Genomic DNA, 26,351 nt, shown 5'->3' on the forward strand with positions numbered 1-26,351 from the left:
ATCAATTGCTGGTTCATTCTGAGCTTCATTCTTGGAAATTCTTGCCTCAATCCTGGATTCATTCTGGCTTTCGTTAGAGCCTTCATTCTGCCTTCATGTCGGGATTCATTCGTGGTTCATTTTGCCATCCTTCAGCATTCATTCCTGACTTCATTCAAAGTTCCTTTAGTTTTAACTTCTCACTTCATTCCTGTCTTCATTCTTTGCCCTGGAAGTCGGGAAAAGTCGGAGAAGCAAGTATTTTCGCGTAATTATAGTTGATTTACTCAGGAAAATGGATATAACCCGCACGTTTACTTAGTAGCTGTGTGTGTCAGCAAAATATCCAAGTGGATTGAAGAGCTCCTACTCCTCCGCTTGGGTGGCACGTGTGTGCGGGGCACAACTCGTTTTGCCTACTCATTTTGCGTTACGCATACGCCATGTATGTGCTTCGTGCTGGGAGATGTGGCGCTGTGTGGCAATATGGTTACGTGTAAAACTTTAAACAGCACGATGACTGCACAATTATGGCACCGAGCGTGGGAGAGGGAGCGTGGGGGCATGCGGCATAGGGCATGGCGCGTGGGGAAATTGTGGTTGGGTCTTGGCTGCAGCCAATGGCTTGTAAATAATACGAGCAGGTAAGCTCTGTGGCAGGTCGCGCGGCGTAGCGTTCAAGGTTCCACCCTTTGTTGCAGCAGCGTGTGTGTGGTAAAATGGTGCCTCTGGTGCCTCTGGCTTTGCCATTTTGTGGCCGCTGTATCGTGGCAGGGCTTGTGGCGGTGCCACCACGCGCACTGCTCTGCTGCTGCTGCTGCTGCTGCTGCTGCTGCTGTTAGTGCAACTAATTAAGACAAACTAACGTGCGAGCGGCGGGGAGTGCCCCGGTTTCCCTGGGGTCGTGCACACGGGACCCTACACACATGTCCTTGAGAGGTAACAGTGCTCAAGGGCGAGCCGATCCTCCCACCCTCATCTGGAGAGAGATGCGTACGTGTTTTGATATATGCTTTTGTTACAATCACAATGTGTTTACACGGAGCGCAACAGCGAGCCCCGTGCCACCCCCAAGGGGGCTGCTTGTGTGTGGCAACAGGGCGCCAAGTGCACTTAATTTGTTTGCTTAATTTACAAAACATGAGACGCCAGCGATGCTCAGTGCCTCGTTCGGTGTTTAGTCCATGCTCCTCTGCCCCCATGCTCTCATGCTTCCATTCCTCATGCTCTCCTCCTGCTATTTGTGTTGTATGCTCAGCACTCACACTCTCTCGCCGGCTGTGGCAACATCGGCATCGGTATCAGGCTCAGTCTCAGTCACCGGCTGGTGTTGCATGTAAGTGCAGCTGTTGACTGGCGACATGAGAACATGGACCAGCCAGCGCTTTGACAGAGGCACTGGAAACATTGTAGCCCCTGTTGTCTGAGCGCTGCTTGATAACGGGTTCGCTGTCTTAATTATCGCTGCCTTAAGGATGCCCCAAAATATTCGAAGGGGGAAACGGTACAATTAAAAAGGGCTAAAGCGCCTGGGAATGGCTTTTCATTTTAATGATTTTTTAATGCACTTTGGGATGGATTCTTTAATTAAGTCAGAGATCACAAAAAAGCTGTATGAGTTTAAATAAATTTCTTGGTTTTCATATTAAATGTCAAGAGTCCAGAAATCGTACCAGAAAAAACAGTCATCAATCCCAAAGAATTTCCCAGCTAGGCACAAAGTGGCTAAGGCATGATTTAATGATCGGTCCATAGAAATTTACTCAGTAAGATATTGTTGTTCGTAATTCGCCCACTAGACTTTTAATAAAAGAAAACTTTATTTTTTTACATTTTTTATTATTTATTTATTTCATCATATAATTCTTGCCATTATCGCATTTAATTTTGAGCTAAATTCCACGCCCATTTTATGGCGTGCATTTGTTTTTTCTTTTGGTTTTTCTTTTCGTTTTGTTGCCTCTCCAGGGGGCGTGTGGTTTGATTCGGGGTTTGACCGTTTTGTGGGGCCTTTGCTTAACTTCCATTAAATTATCCATAATTATATGCATATTTAATATATAATTTCATCGCGCTTCATCAATGCTCTTCTCGGTTTTGGTTTTTTTTTGTGTGTTTCCTGTATTTAAGTTTGATTTTACATTTTATTATTAGTGTTTTTGTTTTTTAGTTTAGTTTTAAATTTAGTTTTTGGGTGTTTTGGTTTTCCAGTTTTTCATTCAGTTGTTGTGTTTTTGATTTATCAGTTATTTGACCGCTCTGCAACATTGCGATGAAATAATTTTCATTTTATTTCTGAAGATTTTCATTCGTTTTTGATTTACAATAGTTTTGCTTTTGTCGACATTATCCCAATGTTTTTATTTATTTTTTATATATTTTTTTTTTGTGAAATCTATGCAGAGTTCTTTAGCATCTGAATCTCCAAAAATAGTTGGCTTTTAGTTTTACTTTCAGTAGAATTTACTCTCAACCCTATCCATCCTAACACATACGACTCATACGCACTAAATTCTTTCGATTCGACATTAAATATTAGATAAATATATATTGTATTTATTTAATATATATATTTTGCATTTAGTATGTAAATTTAGTCTAGAACAAAGTTTCGTCTTCCGTTAAATTAACAAACAAACAAAAACAAAAACAGAAAACAAATAGAAACCCAAAATTAAAGCCACAATTGAAATTCAAATATAAATCCAATTAAACTGCATTCTGTCTCGATATTCACTTTTGATTTTGTTTTTATTGATTTTTCTTATGCCACTAATTAGTTTGTTTTTTTATTTTTTTTTTATCATAGCTTTAATTAATATTTGCCTCCGCACGGGGGTCCTGCTGCTGCCTTTGTGCCTGTTATTCGTTTTTCTCTATTCGTTCATTGATTTATTTGTATTAATTTATTATTTTGTAAATGTTTTTTACAGTTATTATTTACATGGCTTATGTGTCTAGGCTCTGCGTTTCTCTTGTTTTGGAGGGTGGTAGGGTGTACTTATAGTTTTTAAACATTCCGACCTCTGACTTATGCTTATTAATTGTTGTGTGTGTTTTCCCCCTTTTTCCCTTTAGTTTCGCTGTTGGGCTCTTTTTAATTTTAATTAAATTTAATTTATGGATTACTTTTCCCTATTTTTATGCTCCTCCAACGATCCACAACAATCCGTTACGCCTTGTTACGTATTCAATTTATGCTATATCTTTTGTTTTTGTTTTTTTTTTTTGTATTTTTTTTGTTACATTCATTATTTTAACATCTCGCCTTTCCGCTCACCTGATCTTCTGAAAAGTGTAGCCTTTCTTTGCAACTTTCACTTATGAATGTATTTATATTATATTTCGTTATTATCGGAATGTTGCATGTAGCGTGGCGCAACTGAATGAATGCATTGAAAATATACCTCCATTTTAACTATGAACCGATGCGATGTGCGGCGCGACCCTTGTTTCATGGCAAATAAAAAACAATATTAAATGCAAGGACATTTTACTAGCCGCTGACAATGATTTTTCTCCTCTTTTTACCCCCTCCCAGTATTTTTTGTTTTTGTTTTTTTTTTGCTTTTTCCATATTTTTGTTGTATTATTTCTGGTTTGTGTTGCAATTAAGCACTTTGCATCCACATATTCATTCATATTTTTGTATAGTTTCTTGTTTTTGTTATTTTTTAATTACACTTTATGTGCCGCCTCCTCCTCCTCCTTCTGCTCCTCCCTCCCTCTGCGTTGGCTTTCCAATAATAATTGTTTATGTTGCTCCATATACCGGTCACAGCTGGGCCACCGCCAGCGTGGCCAATGCGAGGGTGACAGAGCCCACGGCGCTGCAGCAGATGCACTGAGAGGCGCCGGTGAGCGCCGAGTTATCCGGATCGCCGTTGGCATACCGCTTGGAGCCCTCGAGGCCGAGTAGATTGGGCGAAATGGTGGTTGGCGGCGCATTGCTCAGCCCGATACGCTGCTGGACGCTCTTGTGGAACACATGGAGAATGGAGACCTCGCAGAGCAGCATTATGTTGGGCTGGTACTTGGGCATCGCCTGGAAGAAGCCCTGCAGCACCTGGCTATGCGGATATATCTCCAGCGAGGAGTATGTGGTCGAGCCTTCAAACGCATCCTGTGTGATGCGCTGCAAGGGCGTTTTGTAAATCTGAAAAAGGACAGAAAAGAGGCAACGAAACGAAAGGGAAGCAAATGGGAAGAATCAGTAGATATTTGTTCACTCTGTCTCTCGCTCTCTCAGCGTCCAATCATTAGCCTTCACTCACCTTGCGTCCGTTGATGTACCATGTAATGTTCGCCGGCGGATAGGAGGGACCCACAGTGCACACTGCCTTGAAGTGGTCGTTGGCGCCAATCACCTTCTTGTCCACCTGCATCACGGGGTCATCTTTGGGCAGCTCAATCACCTGCATGTGCGCCGACCGTATCTCGGTGTGGAAGAGCGGCGCATCCTCGGAGACCTCGCACTGATAGCTGCCGCTCAGCTCTCGGGTGACACCTTTCAACGTGACGGACGTGGCATCCGAATTGGTGAGCTGCAAGTAGGAGCACAGGAAGGGGAAACGCACACAGATAAAACCTGCCACAAAAATGGTGATGAAATTGGAATTAAAGACCTATATCTATATGCTTTTCAACATAATCTGCTGGCCTCTTCACTGAAGGCAGTGAAAAGAGCAAGCAATGCACTTGTTGTTAATCAACGAGGCAGAAGCAAGTGCCACAGAGGGCTTTTGTTGGGCCTTTTGTTCACCTTTTGTGAGGGGTATCCCCCCGCCATGGCAGCCCATCCCTTGATCGTTGTCACAGTTTAGCATATTCTGTTAATTGCCAGCCATCGCTTGCCACTTGGCAAACAGTTGTGCAATATCCTACTCAAAATCCACTTCAGCAGCGAACAGTCGCGATTACCGTGCCCCACAGCGTCTGTTCAATGTGCCCCTCTATGGTGTGCGTATTTTGGGGGGAAAGTCCTTTTATCACAGGCCTGGCCCTTTGTATTTAAGTTCAGACAAACAGCAAACCCATTCGAGTTTTGCATATGCCACCAAAGCCAGCGCGAACGTTGCCCTGCCCCATCGCTTTGTTTCATTTGCATCTGTACTAATCCAAGCATGGCTGTGTTGCCACTGCCATTGCCATTGCCATTGCTGTCTGTTGGTTGTTTGTTGTTGGTTGCGCCACCGAATGCAGCTACTCGTATTGGCACATTCAGCTCCGCATGGAATGCCAGGAATCCTGGCCACTACTGGCCCGGCCCCGAGGCGAACAACAGCTTTTTACGATTGTTTCAACACTTTCGAGCATTGCTCGCCCGTAGCCCGGCTTTTCTATTTAGTTGGTTGTTGATTTCTTTTTTGCTGTTTTCTAGTTTTCTGCCAGTTCATTCGCAGATATCGCGAATGTCGATAAGGGCCGCCAGGCACCATACAATCCTCTGGCTCCTGGCTCCTGAATGCTGTCTGCTGCTGCATGCAACCTCGCGGTTGCCATTTTGGCATATTGGCTCCATGAATGTGGCTCCTGGATCTCCTATGGCCCCGCGGGCTAGCAAGGATAGCTCTGTGCAGCTGTGGTTCTAGTGGCTTTTGGATTTGTCGACGTTGATCTCGTTACGCAATCGTAAAATGAAAACAAATGCGAAACGTATTGATAAGGTTCTCTATATGCAACAGAGAGGGACGAGTCTTGTGTGTATGCTGTGTGGCATGAATAATGTGCACTGGGGCATAGCCCATATACATTATAATTTCGTATTGCATGAGTACACTCGGAGAAAAATGGCATAGTAAAAATGAACACACCCACAATTACATTAATTTAATTATTCGGTTAAAAAAAAAAAACAGGGAAAATAAATATAATTTAATTAAAATAGAAATGTAAGTAAATAAAATAGATAAATAAGTGTAAAATATGATATGTAAATGAAATAAATATACATTTTTTAATATAAAATATTTTGATTTTACAGTGCCGCTCAACCGAATAGGTTCAACAATTTTCAAAAGTCAAGCCGCTATATCTTTTTAACCGACTTACTGATTTATATGAAATATTTTTTTTTGCAGAGATTTATTCATTGTAAATATGAAAAATATTTAATTTGAATGTGGAATGTATTTAATTTAAATATTTTCATAGTCGTAATATCAAAATGTAAATTTCCACTCTCGGATCAATGCTATTAGCACATCGAAATGTAAATATTAAAATTCAGGGCTTTTTTCTCTGGGTCCCGAGGCCATCTCTGATGTGTTTATGGAAATAGTTTTGCACTCAAACAAGAGTTAAAGCCAAGCAATGCCTGTCTGAACTTTTGCCACAAATAAATGTTGTCCATGGCGCCACATGCCGCTTGCCACTTCCCACTTGCCCCTTGATATGATTTCAATCCCCATCTAATTAAATGACACTAATTATGTAATCAAACATATACGCATACACAGCAAAAGTTGTTCCTGTCGTCCTTTATTTATTCACTAGTTTTTATGCCACAGGCAGCGCGGCTCTGCCTCATACCGTTGCAGGGGTGAGTGTTTGTGTGTGGCTTTCTGTCATATTTATTTAATTGCATGTGACTTTATTTGTTGGTGCCTCTCTGCTCTGTGTGGGACTGGCGGCGGAAGCGGAAGTGGCAGCGCCAGGAAGCGCGCCAAACAAAACGCAAATGTCTGCCATTTTGAGGAATTATATGCCCAGTCGTGCACCCTCATATCCTTGCTTCCTTTTTGAGTTGCTGCCTCTCCACATGTGAAACTGTAGCCATTTTGTATGAGAGGCAAGCCGCCATTCAGCCAACCATCCACCAGCAGTAGCAGTGGCTGTAGCAGAACTCAACTTAACTTTGCTTTTGTCGTGGAAAAGTTTTTCCCGACTTTTTTCCGTTCCTGTTTTTATATATTTTTTTGCATTTTTATTTGTTGGCTTTTAATTTCTATTTATATTTTATATTGCTTTAGCCGTAGCCGCAGCTGTAACTTTGTGGCATGAACAGAAAAAAAATGATGCCACTAAAGCGTAATTTTGCATGCCACAAACACACACACACACACACGCGGACACGTGGAGTGGTGCCAGGAGTTGCATGTGTGAGAGTAAAGTATTGTTTCAATAATTCTGGCTTTATGAAATAATAACTCTAAAGCAAAAAACGCTTCCAGAGAAAGGGAGAAAGCTCCGGCTGAGTCGAGTCGTCGAGTTGTAAGAATACAATGAATTTCATTGCAGTTGCCCCCAGTTGTGTGGCGCTGCCTCTTCCTCTATCCTCTGTCCTGTGCCCCCATGCCCCGTGCCACACTCTCCATGTGCTGTGTGTGGCTCCTCGCTGAGCTTCCGCTGTTTGTTGTGAAGCAATTTTAATTTTACCAACGCTCTGTCGCATGCGGCATGTGTATGTGCCTCAGCTGCAGCCTCGTTTGCATGCAACACTTTATGAATTATTGCTGTATCAACTCAAGTCGCGGTGGCCACACACATGCACAGCTACGTACTCCGATTCCATCCACACTCTACGCCGAGTGCCGCATGCCGCACATGCAGCACACAGACACAGATTCAGACACAGACACTCTCTCACATGTGCACGTATTATGTCATGCCGAATTTCCGTTGCCTCCGAGCATTGTTGTAACTAACGGCGTTCGGCGTTGGCGTTGCCTACGCTCCACTACCGCTCGACGCTCTTCGCAACCAATTCCCCATGCCACATGCCTCATACCCCATACCCCATACCCCGCACCATCCTCCAGTTGCCGCTGGCATTTCACAACTTCGACTGCCTAACGCTTGTGCAAAAACCGACCACAAATTTAGTGAATGAGATGTTTCCGGTGCGGTTGTTATTCTCCTTCTACCACTCACACTCGCACCGCCATTGTTGCACCATGGAGCTAGTAGAGCTGGCAGAGCTAGGAGCTAGGACCGGCTGCCAGTGGCCGTACAGTTTTTGGGTGTTTGGAAAATGCATGGCTTTTTATTGTGCTCATTGTTGGCGCAGGCAGCAGACAACAAACAACAACAGCGCCAGTGAAGAGCCAATGGTGGATGCTCCTCGGACAGAGGACAGAGCTAGTTACACTCTGCGATTCCGATTGCAACTGTCGCTGGTGTCCCCATACCGTGCACCCACCCCCACCCCCCTCCTCGTACTGCATGCCTCCTGCACTTCACGGAATGCATTTCGCCTTTTATTTATTATGTTTATTTGTTGCCATTTGTCATACACACAACACAACAATTTTTAGCCAAGGCCGCCTCTGCACGGCGTAAACAACAGCCAGGAAAATAGAAAATGGAAAATGCCACAGAGTGGCGAGTGGAGAGGAGAGGGAAGGCCTGCATGTGACTGGCTTGAGTGGATAATGGTAATTGAAGTGCTTTCTGGCTATAAAGAGGGTTATGGCCAGAGGATATTTAGTTGGAAATATTTCGATGAAGTGCACTCCAACCCCTGGAGAGCAACAAATTCTTCCATTGATTGTGGTCACATAATTATCAAAACATTTTCTCATTATCCCATAGGATGAGGGTCCACATATGGAAGGGCTATCTGCACAACTACAACCAGAGGAAAAAGCAATGAAATTGTAGTATTTTAATATTTCCGAGAGTGGACATTGTAAAAAGAAAGTGGTTTTCATAACTTTTTGGTATTAATATGACAATATTTGATTTAGAACTATATAAAATATTTAAAAAAATCTCGCATCTAAATTAAATAATTTAAAACTAAGATTAAATATATTTCACACAAATATATATATTAAGGTGTTTTTAATTTATTAAAAAAACTGTTTAAAAGTTATCAAAGTGAATACTATGTAATTCCAATATGTTTTGTATTTAAGCACCTAATATTTATCGTCGCTTTAGCCTTAATGGTGTTCGAAAGCCAGGTGTTCAAACAGCCCAAGGTTGTCATTGGGCTATTGGAACTTGTCTTGTTCATTCTGGCCATGACTCAAACGCAACTCTGCCTCTACAATTAAGTAGACTTGATATTCCTTACTTATTTTCGTTATAATGTTTTAATCTCCAAATTTTCACAGTGTATTTGTTCCATCGGTGATGCAGATTTTCATCGCGCACTCAATTACAGTTTTTCAACTTTTCGGATAAGCCCGTAAAGGGGACTCCCACATACCCCCCCAAACCCTCCTGCATGGTGCATCCTAATTAACAACAGTCCCCACAACTGTGCCTGGAGAAGTCCTGCAGTCCGAAAGAAGCCCGGCAAATACAGGATCTACATTGGAGGAACTTTTTGGTCACTTCTGTCGCCTGGCCCTCGGCTGCCTTTGGGTTCTGTTTCTGTGGCTGCTTTTGCTTTTGCTGATGCTGGTATTTCCAGGCGGAGAGTGCATTAATTTTAAGCGGCACATTGCTGTGCATAAATGTGAGCCGGCGTGTCGGGTTATTAACAATGTTAAAAGCAAACGCCAGGACATTCCGGCAAAGAAAGGCAGTGGCAGGAGGCAGAGGCAGGGAACTAGCACTGGCGCTGGCTGCCATTACCGCAAACTTAATGCGGAATAATTCCTTCCGTGTTGACAGTGTGCAAAAAGTTTTTCGGGAGTCCACAAACTGAGGAGAAGAGGATAAAAGGGCCCGAAAGCCAGTGGCAATGGCAGCGGCAGAGACACAGAGAAGAGGCCTCTTGCTTGCTGGCGATTTTTATTGTTGTGGCGGACAATGAATAAGCCGCAGAACTTTAGGGGCACTTGGCATATCCTATTCCTGTCCTGCTGTGACCCTTGCCCCTCCCTCGCCCCCCTTTGGCTACCCTGCCCTGTCGCTCAGCGGGTGGTTCGCTGGTAATTGTGTTTTTAATTGAAGATTCGCCACCGAAGCGAGCGGCTGTCTCTAAATTAAAAATTTAATTACATTTAACATGATGATTTTCCCGTTCATTTTCCCCTTTTTTCGCATATACTCGTACAAACATATATATGTTTCCACTCGGTGACATGTGCGCCAGGTGGAGTGGTGTTGCAAGGTGGTGGTTGCTGCTGCAGTGGAGGGGCGTGTTGCTTTTCCTATGCTGAATGACTTTTGAAGTTTGTCGACGACGCGACTTCCTATCTGCGTCCGCCTCCGTCTCCGCCTCCGCCGCCGCCTCGTGCTATCCGCCTTAATATGCATACATTTACATTCCAATAACGCTCAAGTGGACGACACGAGTGCACTTTGGTCTCGGCCACGCCCACCCCACCCAGCGGAGGCCATGCCCCCAGAAGTGGTGGCATGGTGGCATGGTGGCATGTCAGCGGCATCATCATCATCAGCAGCAGAAGCAGATGCAGCGGCAGCAGCAGAAGCAGCGGCAGCTGCCATTCAAGTGTTTGCCTCCTTTATGCACCACCTCTGACACTCATAGATACACACACACACACTCATATGATCATATATATGAGCGTATATGTATGGGTGTATGTGCATATGCATAATGGCGCACGGGTCGGGAACTTTTCTCATTAAGCCCCGTGTTTAGCTGTTTGAAATGATTTAGCAAAAGTAAAACAAGTCAAGTTATAATGTTTTAATCTCAATTACGGCACTTGCCACAATTTCGAGGCACCTCCGCCATCATACCAGCCAGCCAGCCAGCCAGCCAGCCAGCCATCCATCTGCATCTAGATCAGGGCAGCATTAGTGGCAGTAGTGGCAGATGCTTGATGCCTTGGCATAACTTAAAAATTCCATTTTCCATTTGTGGCCAGGACCAGGACTCGACCTCTGGCCTGTGGCCTTTGACGCTCGCTTTGCCGTTCGTTAGAGCTGCTATCAATTTAAGTTGGGGGCGCCTCATTTCGATTTGTTGCTGCTGCCCCTTGGGCTGGGGGCAGCGCCGAGTGCTGGCTGTTAACTTTTATTTTTGTTCAAAAGGTGCTGCCACTGCCATTGGTGCTGCTCCACTGCTGCTTGTGGCTAAAACTATGGGCTAACCTTCAAACTTAATTGCATGGCGAATGCTGGCTAAATCATTTGCATTATGCAATCGACCCTCCCACCCTCCGACCCTCTCTTCGCAGCTCTTCTTTCTCTCTATGGCTTTCTCCATTGGGCCATGACCACTTCTTCCTCTCTCCGCCTCCGCCTCCGCCTCTCCCACAAAGCTCGCTTTTCTTACGCTTTTCACCTGTTTGCGGTTCATAGCTGATTGCATCCTCAAGGAGCTCTGTTCTCAAATTAAAATGTATTTCCACTCGGGGGCGTGCCACTCACATAAGTAGGCTCTCCTGCCACATTAACCCAGCAATGCCCTCAATGAATAGTTTCCGATTCGCCAAATAAAATAAAAAACAAGCGAGGAATCGATAGAGAGCGCAAGGCAAAAAGGAAAGTAAGTAGAAATGGGAAATGGGAAATAATTAACACGCATAGCCGCACGCCCACTGCCCCGCCCTCTGCCCCTGCCCCGGCCCCTATGCCCCGTCGTGATGCTGCAATCGAAATATTTAATTAGTGCAAAAATGCCTTTGAATGCTAATTAGTGGCAAATTAACATTCGAGCAGCAGCCGAGTTGTTCCTCCTTGTATTCACTCGTATTTCTCTCTCGTGTTTTATTTTATTTGCTATCGTATTTTATTTCGCTGTTTTTCCGGCTAGTCTCATTCTCTTGCTCATTCTCCCTTTTTGCTTTTTTGTCCCACTGCCAGGGCTGCATGGGCCAGAGTGCAAATTAAAGACACAATCAAAGCAAATTAATCAAGTCCGGCAGCGGCGGCATGCCCCACTCCCCCTGCTGATTGATGTGGCAAGCGTGCCCCATTATCGATGCGAGCGACCGGGCAATTGTGATAGCCGATGGGAAATCGGAGCGATTCTGGTAGCTAGCAGCCCCGCCATTACATAAAACAAACATTACTCCATCATCCGCACCCCCCTCCTTTGCTTTATGCCATTATTTATGATTATTTAACGTTCCCCTTTTCTTATATATTTTTTTTTGCGAATTTTTGTGAAAAATGTGGCCCGAAGTGTTTGTAAATGAGTTTGCAGTTTTATGTGCGGACGAATGAGTTTTCAATTTATATTTCCCCCGCACACACACACACACACACAAACGCACACAAATTTTTCATGGCAAATTCAATTTTATTTATTTATGATTATACGACAATCGATTCGTTTTCCCCAAACGAACGCCCCCATGGAGGAGAGAAGGTTTATACACTGCACTGTCAAGGGTTTTGCAGGGTATACTCGTATTATGCATTGGATCAGTGAATGGGAAGATTCCTAGATGTTACAGCTGCTGGTTTTGGAAGCTGCACGTCTTGGATGATCTGCTAGATGATATTTCAGTTTTTAACGTTTAAGCATGTCCATTTTTTCCATTAAATATTAATATTTCCCAAAATGTGTAATGGTATTACAATGCCTGAGGCTACCCGAATTTACTGCATACCTTGCGGCGGATGGGGTTTATTAATGAGCTCTAATGGAATGACCGAAATGGAACAGGAGGTTCCAAATTGATCTTTCTGCATCTATCTTCAGAGACGGCCTTCCATTTCAGTGCAGTCTTTGCTAGTGGTTAAGTCCTTTCGAATCATAGAGTATCCTCCCTGATATGCAGCATATATTCAGTGGGAACCCTTGTCTGGTTTCTGTGGGTTGTGTTTTTATGGTTAAAACAGGAACCGGATGCTGATTTTTAAATGGTGTCCAAAATATTTCGCCGCTTGCGGCGCTGCTGCTCGGGGCACCGAATTTATTGCATACTTTGCGGCTGTTGTTTTTATTAATGAGCGCTGCATGGAACAAACGGAATGGAATGGAATGGCATGCAAAATGCTGAGCATTTCCCGTGCACTAGGATGGATTGTACCCATATCCTTTAGATGCTTGCTGTTTTCTGGTTTTTCGGTTATTTGTTTGCTTTTGTTTGCCTAGCAGCCCAGACCAGCCCAGCCCGCGCGCGCCATAAACTATTTTGCACTTTTCGCAATATTTCAGTCAGCGGCAGCAGCAGCGGCATCGGCGGTAGCGGCGGCTGTATCAGCATTTGGGTCTTTGTGTGGCGTTGTGGCACTTTCCCAATTGTGCAGCATACACACACACACACACACACACACACACACATATGTAAATGGAAAACACCACCGAATATTGTAAATAAAAGTCTACAAATATGGGATAGCAATAGAAATGAAAAGTGTGACACCCACACACACAGATCGCCCATGGGGGCTAGAGAGGGAAAAGACGATGCTGCCTGCAACTGCCTCAGGCAGCTGCAACACCGCCACACTGTCTACATTCATAAATATTTGCACAATATTTGAATATTTTCCCATTTGTTAGTCTGAAAAAACTTTGAACACATGGCTGCCGCTCTTGTGATTTGTTCATTAAATGGAGAGACAATGGAGACAGGAGTCCCAGGGCATTGTGTGGGAGAGAGATTCCACGCTTAATTAAACTTACATCAACATTAATGCCGGCAACGGCGAAGACAAATGTGGGCTTGGCCTCGCGGGGTACATAGCGATAGAACTCCTCCTGGCCAAAGTACCAGCGTACAGCGTACAGTGCTGCCTGTAAAACGGAAGGAAAATGCGTTAATGAAAAGCCTGAGTGGATAGACATCGCAGCAGCAGCAGCATCGCAGCGACAATGAGCCGAGCCACAGCAGCTGGGACAGAGAGGACGGACAGAATGGCGACAACGGCAAGACAAAGTGCAAGTAATTATAATAATTAAGCATGCCGCCGTTGACAATATCCTCATAGCTTCTGGTGCTGCTGTTGTTGCTGCTGCTGCTGCTGCTGTTGTTCCTTCAGGATACGTCACTTACCTGCTCCAAATCATATTGACAAGACAATGTCGCTGCATTTCCCATGATGACGGCCTCCGGCACGAATATCTTCAGATCCTTTAGGCAATGAGCTTTTGGGGGGACAGAACAAAAACAAAAACACTATCAGCAACCAGAGTGGAAAGGCATACGCAAACGGATATGTACATATGTATGTATGTATGTATGGAAGGATGAAGGGATGTTCGTGACAGGACTCTCAGTGAGAGAGGTTCTCGACTGCGAATTTCGTACACGGCATGTGGCAACAATTTGAATTCGATTATGCCCCAGGCAAAGAGACAATAAAAGAGAACAAACCAACAAAAAAAGTGCAAATAAAACTCAATTATGCACGGGAGTTTCCAAAGGACAAGGATCAAGCCTGCTGGTCTGCTATTTTTGCTGGAGGGGGAGGGAGGATCCCCCTGCCCCCCTGAGTGTTAATTTATGACAGTGGCCCTGGGCGACGCCATGGTCGACGCTCCGAATTTGACTTGCATTTAATGCAATTTATTTCATTTTATTTCATTTCTGTTTCATCTCGGGCTCGATTCATTTACTGAGCGCCAGTTGCCACACGAATTATCCGCATTAAATCCGATGACTTATCCGCCAACATCAAGTGGGAAATTTAAATAAATTGCAGTAAAGCGATATACATATGTGGGATATCCTGCGACCATTTCGGGAATAGTTTCTACATCCATATCCTTCGATGGCTGAAACATAATCAACGTAATTGAATACATTCGGATATGCGGATCAGAATGCCGGAAAAATGCTGCACAGTCGTGTGCTGCGAGTGGAGTGTGTGGCATGGCTATGGCATGAAAACTGATTTAAAATAAATGAAGTGTCCATCGACTGGACTTTTTCCATCGATTTGTGGGTGCCACAGGATGGACTATACGGACAGTGCGGACAGTACGGACAGGGCTGACAGGGCGGCTTGTGGCTGGCCAAATTATGGCTACTTTAATTGAACAAACCAATATTAATCAAAAGCAAGCGATGGCACATTCTCTCTCTTGTCATTTTTAAAAGGGAAATGGCATTACAGCGCGGATTGGGATTGGGGATTGGAGATTGGGAATTGGGGTCTGGCAGTGCATATAATAAACACTTATTTGGTAAATTAAATAATCAATTTTAACCGCAAAATGGTGGCGCACACACACGCTGTTGGCATAATAAATTCGGAATTCAGATTGCGTTTAACATGACACGAAACTCGTGAGGGATTGGCGGCAGGCAATATGGGACCCGTGCACACTTACCACTGAGCATTAACTCGGAGATTATAATCCAGCTGAATGCCAGCATATTGAATGTGGAATGCAAGAGCCCTGCTCCTCGACGAGAAGCACATCTTGCTCCCTCCCGCTGGCTGGCCATTTTTCCTGTGTGTGTTCTACTGTTGATGCTGATGCTCCTTCTGCGGATATTTCTTCTGTTTCTCCTCCTGTGTCTGTGGCTGTCTGCTGCGCTGTAAAGAGTTTAGAGTGCATTGCATGAGCAAAAAGTTTCAAGCATCAGGCGTATAATCATATTTGAGATGATGCCGCTCCTCCTCTGCTGTGCTCTACTCTGTTCTCAGGCTTATTGATAACTGGCTCTCCAGCTACTTGTCAAAGTTTCAGTAGCTGCAAATTGAAATGTTGCCCTTACTTTTAGTCTATTTATCCATCCTCTATGTCTATGTCTATGTCTATGTCTATTTCTATGTCTCTCTTTTGTCTTTTGTCTCGTTTTTCTCTTGTCACTCGTGTCTGCTTTGACAACTTCTCTCTCTGTGTGTGTGTGTAAGGCTTTCAATGACACGCGTCGTTCGTAAGTTTTAAGAGTTCGACGTGCTTAAAAACTTTGCTGCAATAAGACACAAAAACCTTTAACTAAACAGCAGCACACGACACTACACAAACGATGTGTGTGTGTGTGTGTCTTTGTGGCAAATAGCATTAAGCATACGCAGCGTATGCCCCAGGCAGATGCATCAGCAGCCACCCACTGATTGACAGCTTTGGGGGCAGGAGAACTGAAGGAATACTGTGTGTCACTGACAACTGAAAATAGATTGGATGTGTGAGAGAGTCAGACAGATGGACAGACAAAAGAGACAGAGACAGAGAGAGAGATAGAGAGAGAGAGAGAACGAGATATATAGATGCTGACCACAACATTGAAAACAATTGTCAGATGCTGCTGGTCGTTGCATTTGTAACTTTTGGCTAGGACATCTTGTCCTGTTTTGCTGTCCAGCTGTCCAGTTGTCCGTCCAGTCGTTCTTGTGTATCAATTAGACCACAAAATCAGCAACTGTTTCTTGCAATTGTTTAGCTTCCATATCTCTGGCCGCAAAAACAGAAGCTTATGGTCGCATAAGCTAAGCAAGGAGCACAAGGAGCCAAATTTTGTTAATGATATCATCATATCAACGCATTAACTCAAGGCGACCCAAAGCCATTAAGCCTTGCAACCAAATGAATGTTCGTTTGTCTCTAATTTAAAATGGAATTTTCACTCCCCTCAAAATACACAGAGCCACAGACAGAGGCAAGAGACTGTGCCACAGATCCAAAGCCAGAGCTCCCAACGATGGAGCAATAAAATGACATTAGCCACTGGTCCTGTGCTGGGATCCCTGTGTGGGTCCTTAAGCATAAGACTGAAAGTTATTGTTGCCGCAAAAACAACAAACGCATTAACCGAAGGACCCTGGAAACGAATGCATGCCAGCCATGCCCATCAACCTTTTCCATATCGTTTTCGCAAATTGTCCAGCAGATTGAGATACATCCAGACACACTCTCATCCTCCTCATCGATTTGCTCATCGCTTGGGGCTGGGGATGGCGCTGGGGCTGGGGCTGGCGCTGCGGCTACGACAGGACTCTCTTTCTGTTAAATGCCCTCATGTGAGCATTTAAATTAAATTTAAATATTATTCTTAGGCAAGTCGATTATGTTCGGGTCATCATTTTGAACTTTAATGTGTTTTTCGGTGTGTTATTGTTTGAATGGAGAGAACCCCGAACAGCAGAACATTAGAACATTAGAACAGACAGACATTTTCTGAGTAATAGCCTTTTGTGTGTGTATTTCGTTTTGTTGGAGAAAATTATTTTGCGGTTGCCACGACGGCGGGTGGTGGGGGGCGTTGGACATTCTGCCTGCCGCAAACTAATATTCACATCCGCCTCTTTTGTTTTTGCCTTTCTGCCGTTCTGCCATTGGAATTTTCATACAATTTTCGGGTATGCTTTCCGCACAGTTTTTGGATAACAGCAAATTTCCAAAATATTTCATTATGATTTTAATTGAAAATTCTCTGACCAAAAGCGACAGGGACAAGGGCAAAATGAATCTCTCGCATCAAGTGAATATTTGATTTCCATTCATAGCCTTTGTAATGAGATAGTCCTGCGGCGTGCTGGCATTAATCAATTGTGCTTTCAATAGATCCCCCCGAAATAATAAGGAACATAATTTAGCACATACATGTCTATGTTTGGCTGCGGTGATGGCTTTTCCTCCGCGGAAATGTTGTAATTAAAAAAGTTACAGCATGAAAAATGTCCTGTGGGGGCAGGGGCAAGGGCAGGAGCGGTATGGCGGCCATGTGTATGGCGGATTCAACTTTTTTAAAGTGCCATAAAACAGTTGATTATGGGAGCCATCATTAACGCAAATCTAAGCTTTCATTAAATTAATTTTTTATGTATAAAGTTTGCAGTTTTTCCAATAAGAAAATGTGACCAGGGGCAGCGGAAACGCTCATCATAAGCCCCCTCCTTAAGGGGGATTGGGATGCGGATTGCTGGCGGAGGCAACTGCTCGTGACGATGGCAACGTCAGCCACGGCGACAAAAGGACGACGACCCAGTGTCGGGATATTCAAATGGCAGAGCAGAGCGAGTGGAAATTCAATTGCAAGTCAAATCGAAAACAAAACAAAGCGAAACGAAACGAAAATCCGTAATTGACAACATTTCAAGTGATAATGAGCACTTGCCACAGATACAGATACGCACAGAGAGGGGGGGAACGACACAGACACAGCTACCGGAGGAGATGGAGGCAAGGAGAAATGTCAGCACTGCTGACTGTGTGGAAAACTGGGGGCCAGAGCGAATTGATGATATGATTTTCCGGGCAGTGACAAGACAGAGGTAGAGTAACGGAATGGCATTAAGGGTGTATCCTGTGCGAAAAAGGACACTGACTAAGGCGGAAGCCATGACATGCAACAATGCTGAGGCAGCACCAGCATCAGGTAAGCTCTGGCTATCGATTGCCCAGACACTTGAGCCACTCGGCCACGTAGTCAATTTCATAGATAACAGTCGAAAGAAATTGGCATCAGGCATTGGCCTGGCCTGGCCCGGCCCTAGAGGTGCGTTTAGGCTGGGACTTAACTTGAGGGCTGGACTTTAACTCGAGGGCTGGGCTTTGCTGCTTAAAGGATTCACTCGACTGTGGCGGACTATAGTGGAAGGAAATCATTCATTCATTTCGCCGTGGATCCACTTTGCTAATCGCCGTCTGTCAGTGGAGGGCGCTCACACACCTAAACAATAATCGCAAATCAAGAGAAATCGTTGCTATAACGCATTAAATGCGCCCTTGATTGATGCGACACTTGCTCGAGGGGTTGCTCATTAGGTTTAGTGCCACAGACTGTGCCCCCGAATGCCACATGCGTGGTGCTGAGAGTCTGAGGGCTCAAGCCTCTAATCAATCAATCAGTGTTTATGCCACACCACACTCCTTCCCCACTTTCTCTGCCCTGCCTCTCGCTTTTCAAAGCACAAACGAAACGAAAGGAAAATAAAGGAAAAGCAATGAAAAGAAAAGAAAGCAAAGTACATAATGAACAAAAGGGCGCAAGCGAGAAGGAAAGAAAGAAGGAAAGTTGGCGAAACAATTGCTTCAGTTGCTGCGTCGTTTGACGAATGCCCTCCAGGCGGAATCGGAATCTGCCCCAGAGTCGGAATCGGAATCTGCCACTGAATCTGGAATCCAAATACGGCATACTATAATCGGTTCCGTGCCACTGGTTACTGCCTCAGAGAGCGAGAGAGAGAGAGAGGAGAGCACCGAGAATTCTCCTCCTTCTATGTTTGTGCTTTGTGCGGCGTTGGCGTTTTTACAACTTCCGCTTTTTTCCCGCTTCGGGTTTGGGGGGCAGAGTTCATCACAGGTTCTGCCGCCTGATTGTCAATGAAGGATTAATGCGGCTCCTGCTACTGCTCCTGGTCCTGGTCCTGCTGCTGGTTTTGAAACAGTAACAGCCACCGATACGCTTTGATTGCAGCAAGCAGCAGCAGCGGCAGCGGCAGCAGCAGCAGCAGCATAATGCTGCAGGCGACACAAACTCGAGGATCAAACCCCATCGTAACGAAAAGATAGAGAGCGACCCCAGCGGAAGGAAGCTTTGTGTAATGGCACAAAGGATTGCAAATTGCCAAGGCACTTCCTGGCAAAGGACATTGATTTCTTTTTTATACGAAAGTCCCAGCCCCATCAATCCGATCCCATGCCCTTGGCTGCCTGCCACTTAGACACAAGAGAGCGTGTGCGGCCATGCCTGAGTGAGTGTCACTGCCACTGTCACTGCCACAGCCACTGCCACTGCCACAGCCACTGCTAGGAAGATGTCACGACGTGTCCTTTAATTATGCATGTCCTTCGCTAATGAATTCAGACGTAATTGTTTGCAGGATGCCAAAGACGTGGTCAGTGCGCGCTTTGCCAGCGGCTTGCAGGTCAATACTTAATCAAATATTGAGACCGGTGGCTTTCTGTCACTCACTGACTTTGGGGGCTACCTCAGAGGCAAATGGGGGCTTAATTAGGCGTTGCAGCCGGCATCGTCTTGTGTGGCATATCAAATTACAATCCAACGCGGCCTCTACTCAAATCAAATCTTGACTTTCATAATGAAAATTTGTTGGGAAAAGAAAACTTTATGCGTAAAAAATACGAAGCCAAAATGAGTTGACAATTTCAAAGCCAAAAAGATAAACGCCAAAGGACCAGAGAGAGAGAGAGGGAGAGAGAGCTGGAGAAAGTGGGTGGGGGGTGAAGTGAGAGGTAGCCCAAAGCTATGCGAAGTTTGTTGTAGCCGCTGGAATGCCCAGAGTTCCACTGCCCTGACAGCAGCCTCTCTCTGGTAACATGGAAAATGCATTTGAAACTCGAACTTTGAACCACGAAACCGATAAATCACACGAGTGAAAAACTGGCATTAGGATCTACGCTTCGGAACAAAAGAAACTTAAAGGATTCACGTTGACTGTCAGGCAGGAGAGAGAGGGAGACAGGGAGAAGCAGAGGCTGGCCCTTCCTTCGGATGGGCGCCAGTCGGTGACTCCGACTCCGAGTCCGACTCTGAATCTGTTTGCATTTGGACACTGGCCGACGCCGCTATTTATGAAAATAGTTTCCAAAGCAAGTTCTAGCAGTATCTCTGGTAAACGGAGTGTATCTGTACCCAGTGTCTCTCTCTCTATCTCCATCTCCATCTCCCTCTCATTCTGTGTCTCTATGTGGCTTCGTGTTGTGAAAGTTTCCCCACTGCAGCAGCAACCACTGGGCTGCTGCCGCTGCTGCCAAAAGTTGTGCAAATTGTGGCCGAACAATGGACGGAACATGGCAGGCAGGCAGCTCTGTGATTTCTCTCGGTTTTAATTTCGATGCTGTTTGGATTGTTTTGCGGCGGGAGAGCTAATCAGGCACCGGTTTTCCTATGAAAATTCTCCCCCCCCAATTGCCACATTTTCCATAGTTTTCGTGCAACCCCAAACAGTTTGCATAATTAAATGCCCCTCGGGGCGCCGTTTGATATAAGTTTCTTCTATTTCAAAGTCATCCATGTTACCCGCCGCAAGAGTCAACTGTTTGTTGTTCTTCGTGCCACATCTTTGCCGCCCTGCCACCCTGCCACCCTGCCGGCTTTTCCTCCTTGAAAGGTGAGCAAATTGAACCGCAAAAGATTTTAATTTGCGACTGCCTGCCGCTGACGTATTAATTTACATGCCACATATCCTTGTAGATTTCCTTTTTTTGCTACATTTGTGTCTGCAGCATTAGCCTCGGGGGCACCAAGCCGAAGAAGAAACTTTTGATGCCTGGTGCGTGGTGCTGGGCGCGTGGTGCGTGTGAGCGCACCGCCAGGATGCTGCTCAATTTAGTTGAACATAAATAATTAATTACGTTGCGTTGCCTGAGTTATGAAATGCGCAATTAGGCGCGTTTAATATTTAATTAAGGGCCAACAGGGAGCAGCCAGGAACAGCCAGGAGTAGCACTGGCTGCCTCATCGATGAACGACACACACAAAAAGAGAAAAAAAAAACGAAACAGCAACTCCGGTAACGCACGCAAACACACGCTGGCGGGCGAATCATGGGGCGTGGCTGTTTATAAACATGGAAATGGTATTCGGGAGCGGATGAAGTGGCTGGATTAAGTGGCAGCTTAAGTATAAACAGGAAGAGGCGGTCTGCTAGTCAGAAAGGGCGAGAGAGAGAGAGAGATATATAGAGAGAGCTTACACCAGGGAGCGGTAGAGGGGTCCCCGAGAGAGTGACTAAAACATTGCTGGGCAGTCCCCCAGTGCGTATACTTGATTTGTGGACAAGCGTTTGGTTAAAGGCGAAGCTTAATGTTAAGTAGAAGCAGCAGATTAAGAGCCAGCAGCAGCAGCAGGCAGCAGTCGACGGAGATGATAGTAAAACAGCAAAAGAAAGCACAAGAAATCAGGCTTTAAGAAAGCTGCCCTTCAGGAAAAGCCAAACAAATGATGGCAGCTGAAGCACAAAATCTTTAAAAATTATAACCCTAAAGAAAAACTAAAATATGGGAAATATTTCAGGATGGCATACGCCTCAGATGTTCCACTTGATTGCGCTTTACCTTCTCGCCCATAGGTTTTTACAGCATATCCTTCGTGCATACTCGTACGGAGTTAATGACGAAAATGTTTCCTATTAGCAGGCATTTTGCTATTAGATTATGTTTCCCCTTGCCTGATAACAGCATGTGGCAGAGAGAGTAAGAGGATCTTGCAGCAGCATCAGCCTTAACAGCCTGATAATTTGGGTGCGCCCTCCCCCTTCTTTGCGCACATCTCCTCATTTGTATTTTACACTCATTAAAAGATAAACGAGACAAGCTAATGACTTTCGGGGCTAAATAGTGGATGCCCCTGGCCTTTTTTTGGTAGCAAGGGGGTGTGCGGCAGCGATGGCAATGAAGTGAAAAGCAAATGGCGGCCAAGCCATAAAATTCAAGAAAAGAAAAGCAAAAAGAAAAACAGATAGGAAAAAAAGCTGAGAAAGAGCGAAACGCGAATGCATGCCGGAGACAGGCAAGTAGTTGGGCGTAGAAAAAGGGGAGCGCCAGATAAGATTCGTTTATGACACCAACGCCCCCACGCCCTACGACCACACCCACGCCCCTTGCTACGAACATGCCGCATCCCACATGCCACATATCTTCCTCTGCGTCTCTTGTGTCTCTATGTGCGTGTGCACGTCGCAAGACAAATGCAAATCCCTCGGTAATTAGGAGTTGTGTTCATGTCGTCGTGGTAATAGTTTTATGTTGCCACATTGTAGGCGACACACACGCGCTGCGTGGCAGCCACAAGGCCTGGTGAAGCCTTCAGTCTTCAGGCTGAGATTGAAGCCGCCCCTGCAGTCATTTTTTGTTGGGGTTAATGTTTGTTCTTGTTTCGCTGCGTGGCATGGAAATCCTCTTGAGAGACAGACTCTCTTATGTCATACTCTTGTCTTCTCTTCTTGTTTTTCCCTTTTGCTAACTCTCTCTTTGGCTGCTGTTTTTGCTGCATTTAATTTGATTATACGCGTTCATTAGCCTGCTTTTTTAATTGAATTTCGGCTAATTTTTTTCGTTAGCCAAAGCCAAGTTACAAAGTTAACGAAAACATTGTTTGAACTTGCCCCAAGACCCAGAGCTGGGGGCACGGAGCGTGGGGCATTGTATGTAAGCTTAAGCTGAAGTTATGCCTCTACTTTCAGGGGGAGACTCTTCTTCCTTTTCTTTTCCGTATATTCGTGTGGGATAAGGGAATATTTATTTTATTAGAAATTTATGATTTTGTTTTTTCGTTTTCTGTTCCTTACATAATAGAAAGCGGAAGCGTGAAATGAGCTTTGCTGCATAAACAACAGACACCCACACACAGACACAGACACACACTCGTACGCCTGATGGCCATGCAGGTGGCAGGTGGCATACCATGCCCCCCAATGCCATTGTGGTGGTTGCGGCGGCGGTGGCAGTGGCATTTTATGACACAGTAGCCATAACTTTTTCGTGGGTTAGTTGCTTATTTTGCTCAAAAGTCCGCAGAAACACAGCCATGCCATGGCCACACATAAATTCCCTGACAACTCGCATGGCGATGCCACAAAATAAAATACGAGTGTATCCTTGCTGCCTCCAGTCGCTGCAGCCTCCCGTCCTTCCAGTTGCAGTCTAAAGTGGCATCTGAAACTTCTTTGCCCCGCCTAGGAGTAAAACTTTGCAGCAGCCACGCTTACGCTCGCTGCATCAACAGCCAAATAAAAGACTGCACCACCACCGGCGCCTTGTGGTGGTTCATCACAGAGCTTTGTCATTGGTGGCGTCACTTTGCGCCGACTTTTGCCACGAAATGTTAACCGTTTTCATCTGCTAACAGCTAGCAGCGGTTAATACCTCGCTTTTTTGTCGTAATTTATGGCCTCAAATAATGCGCACCATTAAAAGTTTTGCAGCCCGTGGCAGCTGCCACAACATACAGCGCTGTGTGCTGCATGCAGCACGTGTTGAAAACGCCAGCGATACAAATCTAAGCCAAAACTTGCCTCACGGGGCAGTGGCAGCGGCAGAAGGGTGGCCGCGGGGCAGGCAGGCAGATCTAAGCTCAAAATGAAATCAACGCCAGGAGATAAAAATCTTTTGCTATGCAGAAGCTCGTTAATACATTTTTGATGAGACACACACAACAAGTGGCAGAGGCGGATGGACAGCCCAGCAAGGGCAGGGGGCGGGGGGCAGGGGCAGCAAAGTTATGAAGAACTTTTCCCCGAGTCCGAAGTGGCACACACACACTCTGACACGGTTTTCTGGGGTTGGCTTTTGAAATGTTTTGCCTGCGCCGCCCTCCATAAATCAGAAGCAGAAGCAGCAGCAGAAAACTGGAAACTAAAAGGCTGCCCCACAGGCAGTGCCACAGATGTAGAGGGGCAGGTGCTGCAGGAAGGCTGCTGGGCGGCAAACTACAGTTAAATATGTTGTAACAAATAAAGTACATCAGCAATGGGGCAAATGCTCACAGGCAGGGGCAGGGGCAGAGGCAAAGGCAGAGGAAGAGGATGCGGTAAGGCTTCGTTCGGATTCTTTCTGCACGGCAGCTCATTCATATTTATGGCATTTTTGCATTCAGTCGGACATCATTTCGTAATGTGAAGAGAGCTGTTACCACCAACCATACTTTGTCAGTGCCTGCCCCAACCTCTCTCTCTCTCTCTCTGCCCCTCCCCCGGGGCTGTCTCTTTCTGTTACAGATATCATGGCAATTGGCACGTGGCTCATACGCAGGGACTAAGGCTGCTGTTTCTTCCTGGTCTCTCCTTTTGGCCGGACTTCTGGCCGGATCGCTGCTGCTGCTAGTCTTTATGCTTTGGTCATTTATGAAGCTCATAAATTTCCACAAAAAATTCTTCTTCGTTTTGGCTCTCTTTGGCGCAAAATTACAGGGGGAAAAAAAAACAAGAAATTGTCTAATAAACTTTGCAATAAATTCGAACATAAATTTTATACACCGATCCGAACCGAACCCCGAAGTTCAAGCGTTAAAACTATGCCAACAAAAGCCATTAATTCCAGTCAGCAGAAATGAAGTAAAGTGTCAGTTATGTCTGGGGGGAAAGCCGAGGGGGAGGGGAGTCTAACAGGAAGGGGGTTCCAGGGCTAAGAGCTGAGACAGCGGAAATTAAATGCTGCCACTGGCAGTTGCCCCCAGAGGACCCTATCCTCCATGCCATCCTGTTGTTGTTGTTGTTCCTTCGGTGGGATGTGGCATGGGGCATGGGGCATGGGGTTTTGGCTTGTCCAATGGCTGCTACTCATAATTAGATGATTTAAAGTTATCGCAAAAGTTGCAGTTGGCTGCCTGGTGGCTGCCGCCTGCAACCAGGTAGTGGTTCGAGCTCACTGGGCTTCGGCTCCGACAGCGGTTCGATTCACTTTGCCGCTTGCCAAATGTCTCTCAGCGCTTAATTGCAAAGTTTTCTCTGCCAGCAAAGTGATTTCCCTGAACTTTGCCACATAAATTATGCGATTTTTAAACAGCAAACTGGAGAGTGGAGAGAGTGGAACGGAGTGGCCGAGTGCCAGTGTGGCAGAGTGGCAGTGTGGCAGTGTGGCCGAGTGAGGTTAGTGCGCGCGGGGGAGGGGGGCTAGCAAAACTTGAAGACAACAAATACTCTTCTCGTACATATAGTCGTAATTCGGCATTCATGAAATTCACTTTGCAGCGTCGAAAAGTTCGAATGAGCCGCGGGCTCTCAAAGTGGCCTCGCTATCTGTGCTGTGCTGTGCTATGCTTTGCTTTGCTCTGCTCTGGCACATCCTTGCTGCTCCTCCTCTGGCACTAATATATAATGAGGACACACGAATCTGATACTGATGATCTCTCGCCCCCTTTGGCACCCTCTTGTGGCGCGCTCTCGCTCCCACATCCGCACCCGCACTCGCTCGTGTGGGGTCTATGTTTGCCTGTATGCAGAATGGATTAAAAAACTTTTGATTAACCTTATCAAAAGCAAAAGCTGTGTAAACATCGCACAGGGCAGAGGCAGAGCAATCAGGACGTCGACAGGACGACAGAGGGGCCAGGGGCTGGTGCGAGGTCGAAAGTCAAGGGATCGAGGGATAAGGGCGAAAACAGCGCCAAAAGACTCATACAAGTTTTTAAAAGAAAATAAGTAACTTTTTGACAGCCTGCTGCTCAGCACACACACACTGCCACACACTCTCTGCCACACGAGCTAAACTGTTGTTGGTTGCTGCTGCTGCCGCTGCCGCTGATTTTGCTGCTTCTGCCTCTGCCTCTGTTTTTTTATTTTTTAGCTCTTTGCACAAAGCAGAGCAAAAGTTTGCTTTTTTAAAAAGGCAACTCTCTTAGCCTTTTGCCAAAGCGCTGATGTTACGTTGTTGATATACGAGTATATGCTTATATATATATGTGTGTGTGTGTGTGTGTGTGTGCCCTGTAGGAGTGTGTCTGTAATAAAGGCAAATAAATTAAAATAAATGTAGGGAGATACAGTGGAGAGTGGAGAAGGTGGGTGCTAAAAAGTTGCTGGATATTGATGGAAATAATGCGAAGAAAAAGATAGGATGGGATCCACCCATCCGCGGGTAGCGAATATTTGTTGGATATCCTGGAAGAGCGATCTATTTAAGGTGGAATCTTCTTCTCTTGGATATACAACTATTAAGCTCATAAATATTATACGAGTTTTTGGAAGAGTTTACTATT

At 45.3% G+C, this 26,351-nt stretch overlaps 1 protein-coding gene across 3 annotated transcripts in view; it reads right to left on the reverse strand.

Moving 5' to 3' along the window:
* Positions 1–1,905: 1,905 nt before the first annotated feature.
* Positions 1,906–26,351, reverse strand: part of beat-VI (beaten path VI) — a 59,457-nt gene continuing 35,011 nt past the window's right edge. For 2 of the 3 annotated variants that reach the window (XM_033385881.1, XM_033385882.1), the window contains exons 3-7: positions 15,074–15,277; positions 13,794–13,885; positions 13,424–13,534; positions 4,254–4,523; positions 1,906–4,135 (exon numbers count right to left, since the gene is read on the reverse strand). In XM_033385881.1, coding sequence (XP_033241772.1) covers positions 3,755–4,135; positions 4,254–4,523; positions 13,424–13,534; positions 13,794–13,885; positions 15,074–15,191 — 972 coding nt within the window. In that variant the 5' untranslated portion in view covers positions 15,192–15,277 and the 3' untranslated portion in view covers positions 1,906–3,754. Of the gene's footprint in view, positions 4,136–4,253; positions 4,524–13,423; positions 13,535–13,793; positions 13,886–15,073; positions 15,283–26,351 lie in introns of all 3 variants that reach the window. The other variant, XM_001358391.4, reaches the window with a different exon arrangement.

Source organism: Drosophila pseudoobscura, chromosome 2 (assembly GCF_009870125.1).
Source record: "Drosophila pseudoobscura strain MV-25-SWS-2005 chromosome 2, UCI_Dpse_MV25, whole genome shotgun sequence".
Taxonomy (NCBI): domain Eukaryota; kingdom Metazoa; phylum Arthropoda; class Insecta; order Diptera; family Drosophilidae; genus Drosophila; species Drosophila pseudoobscura.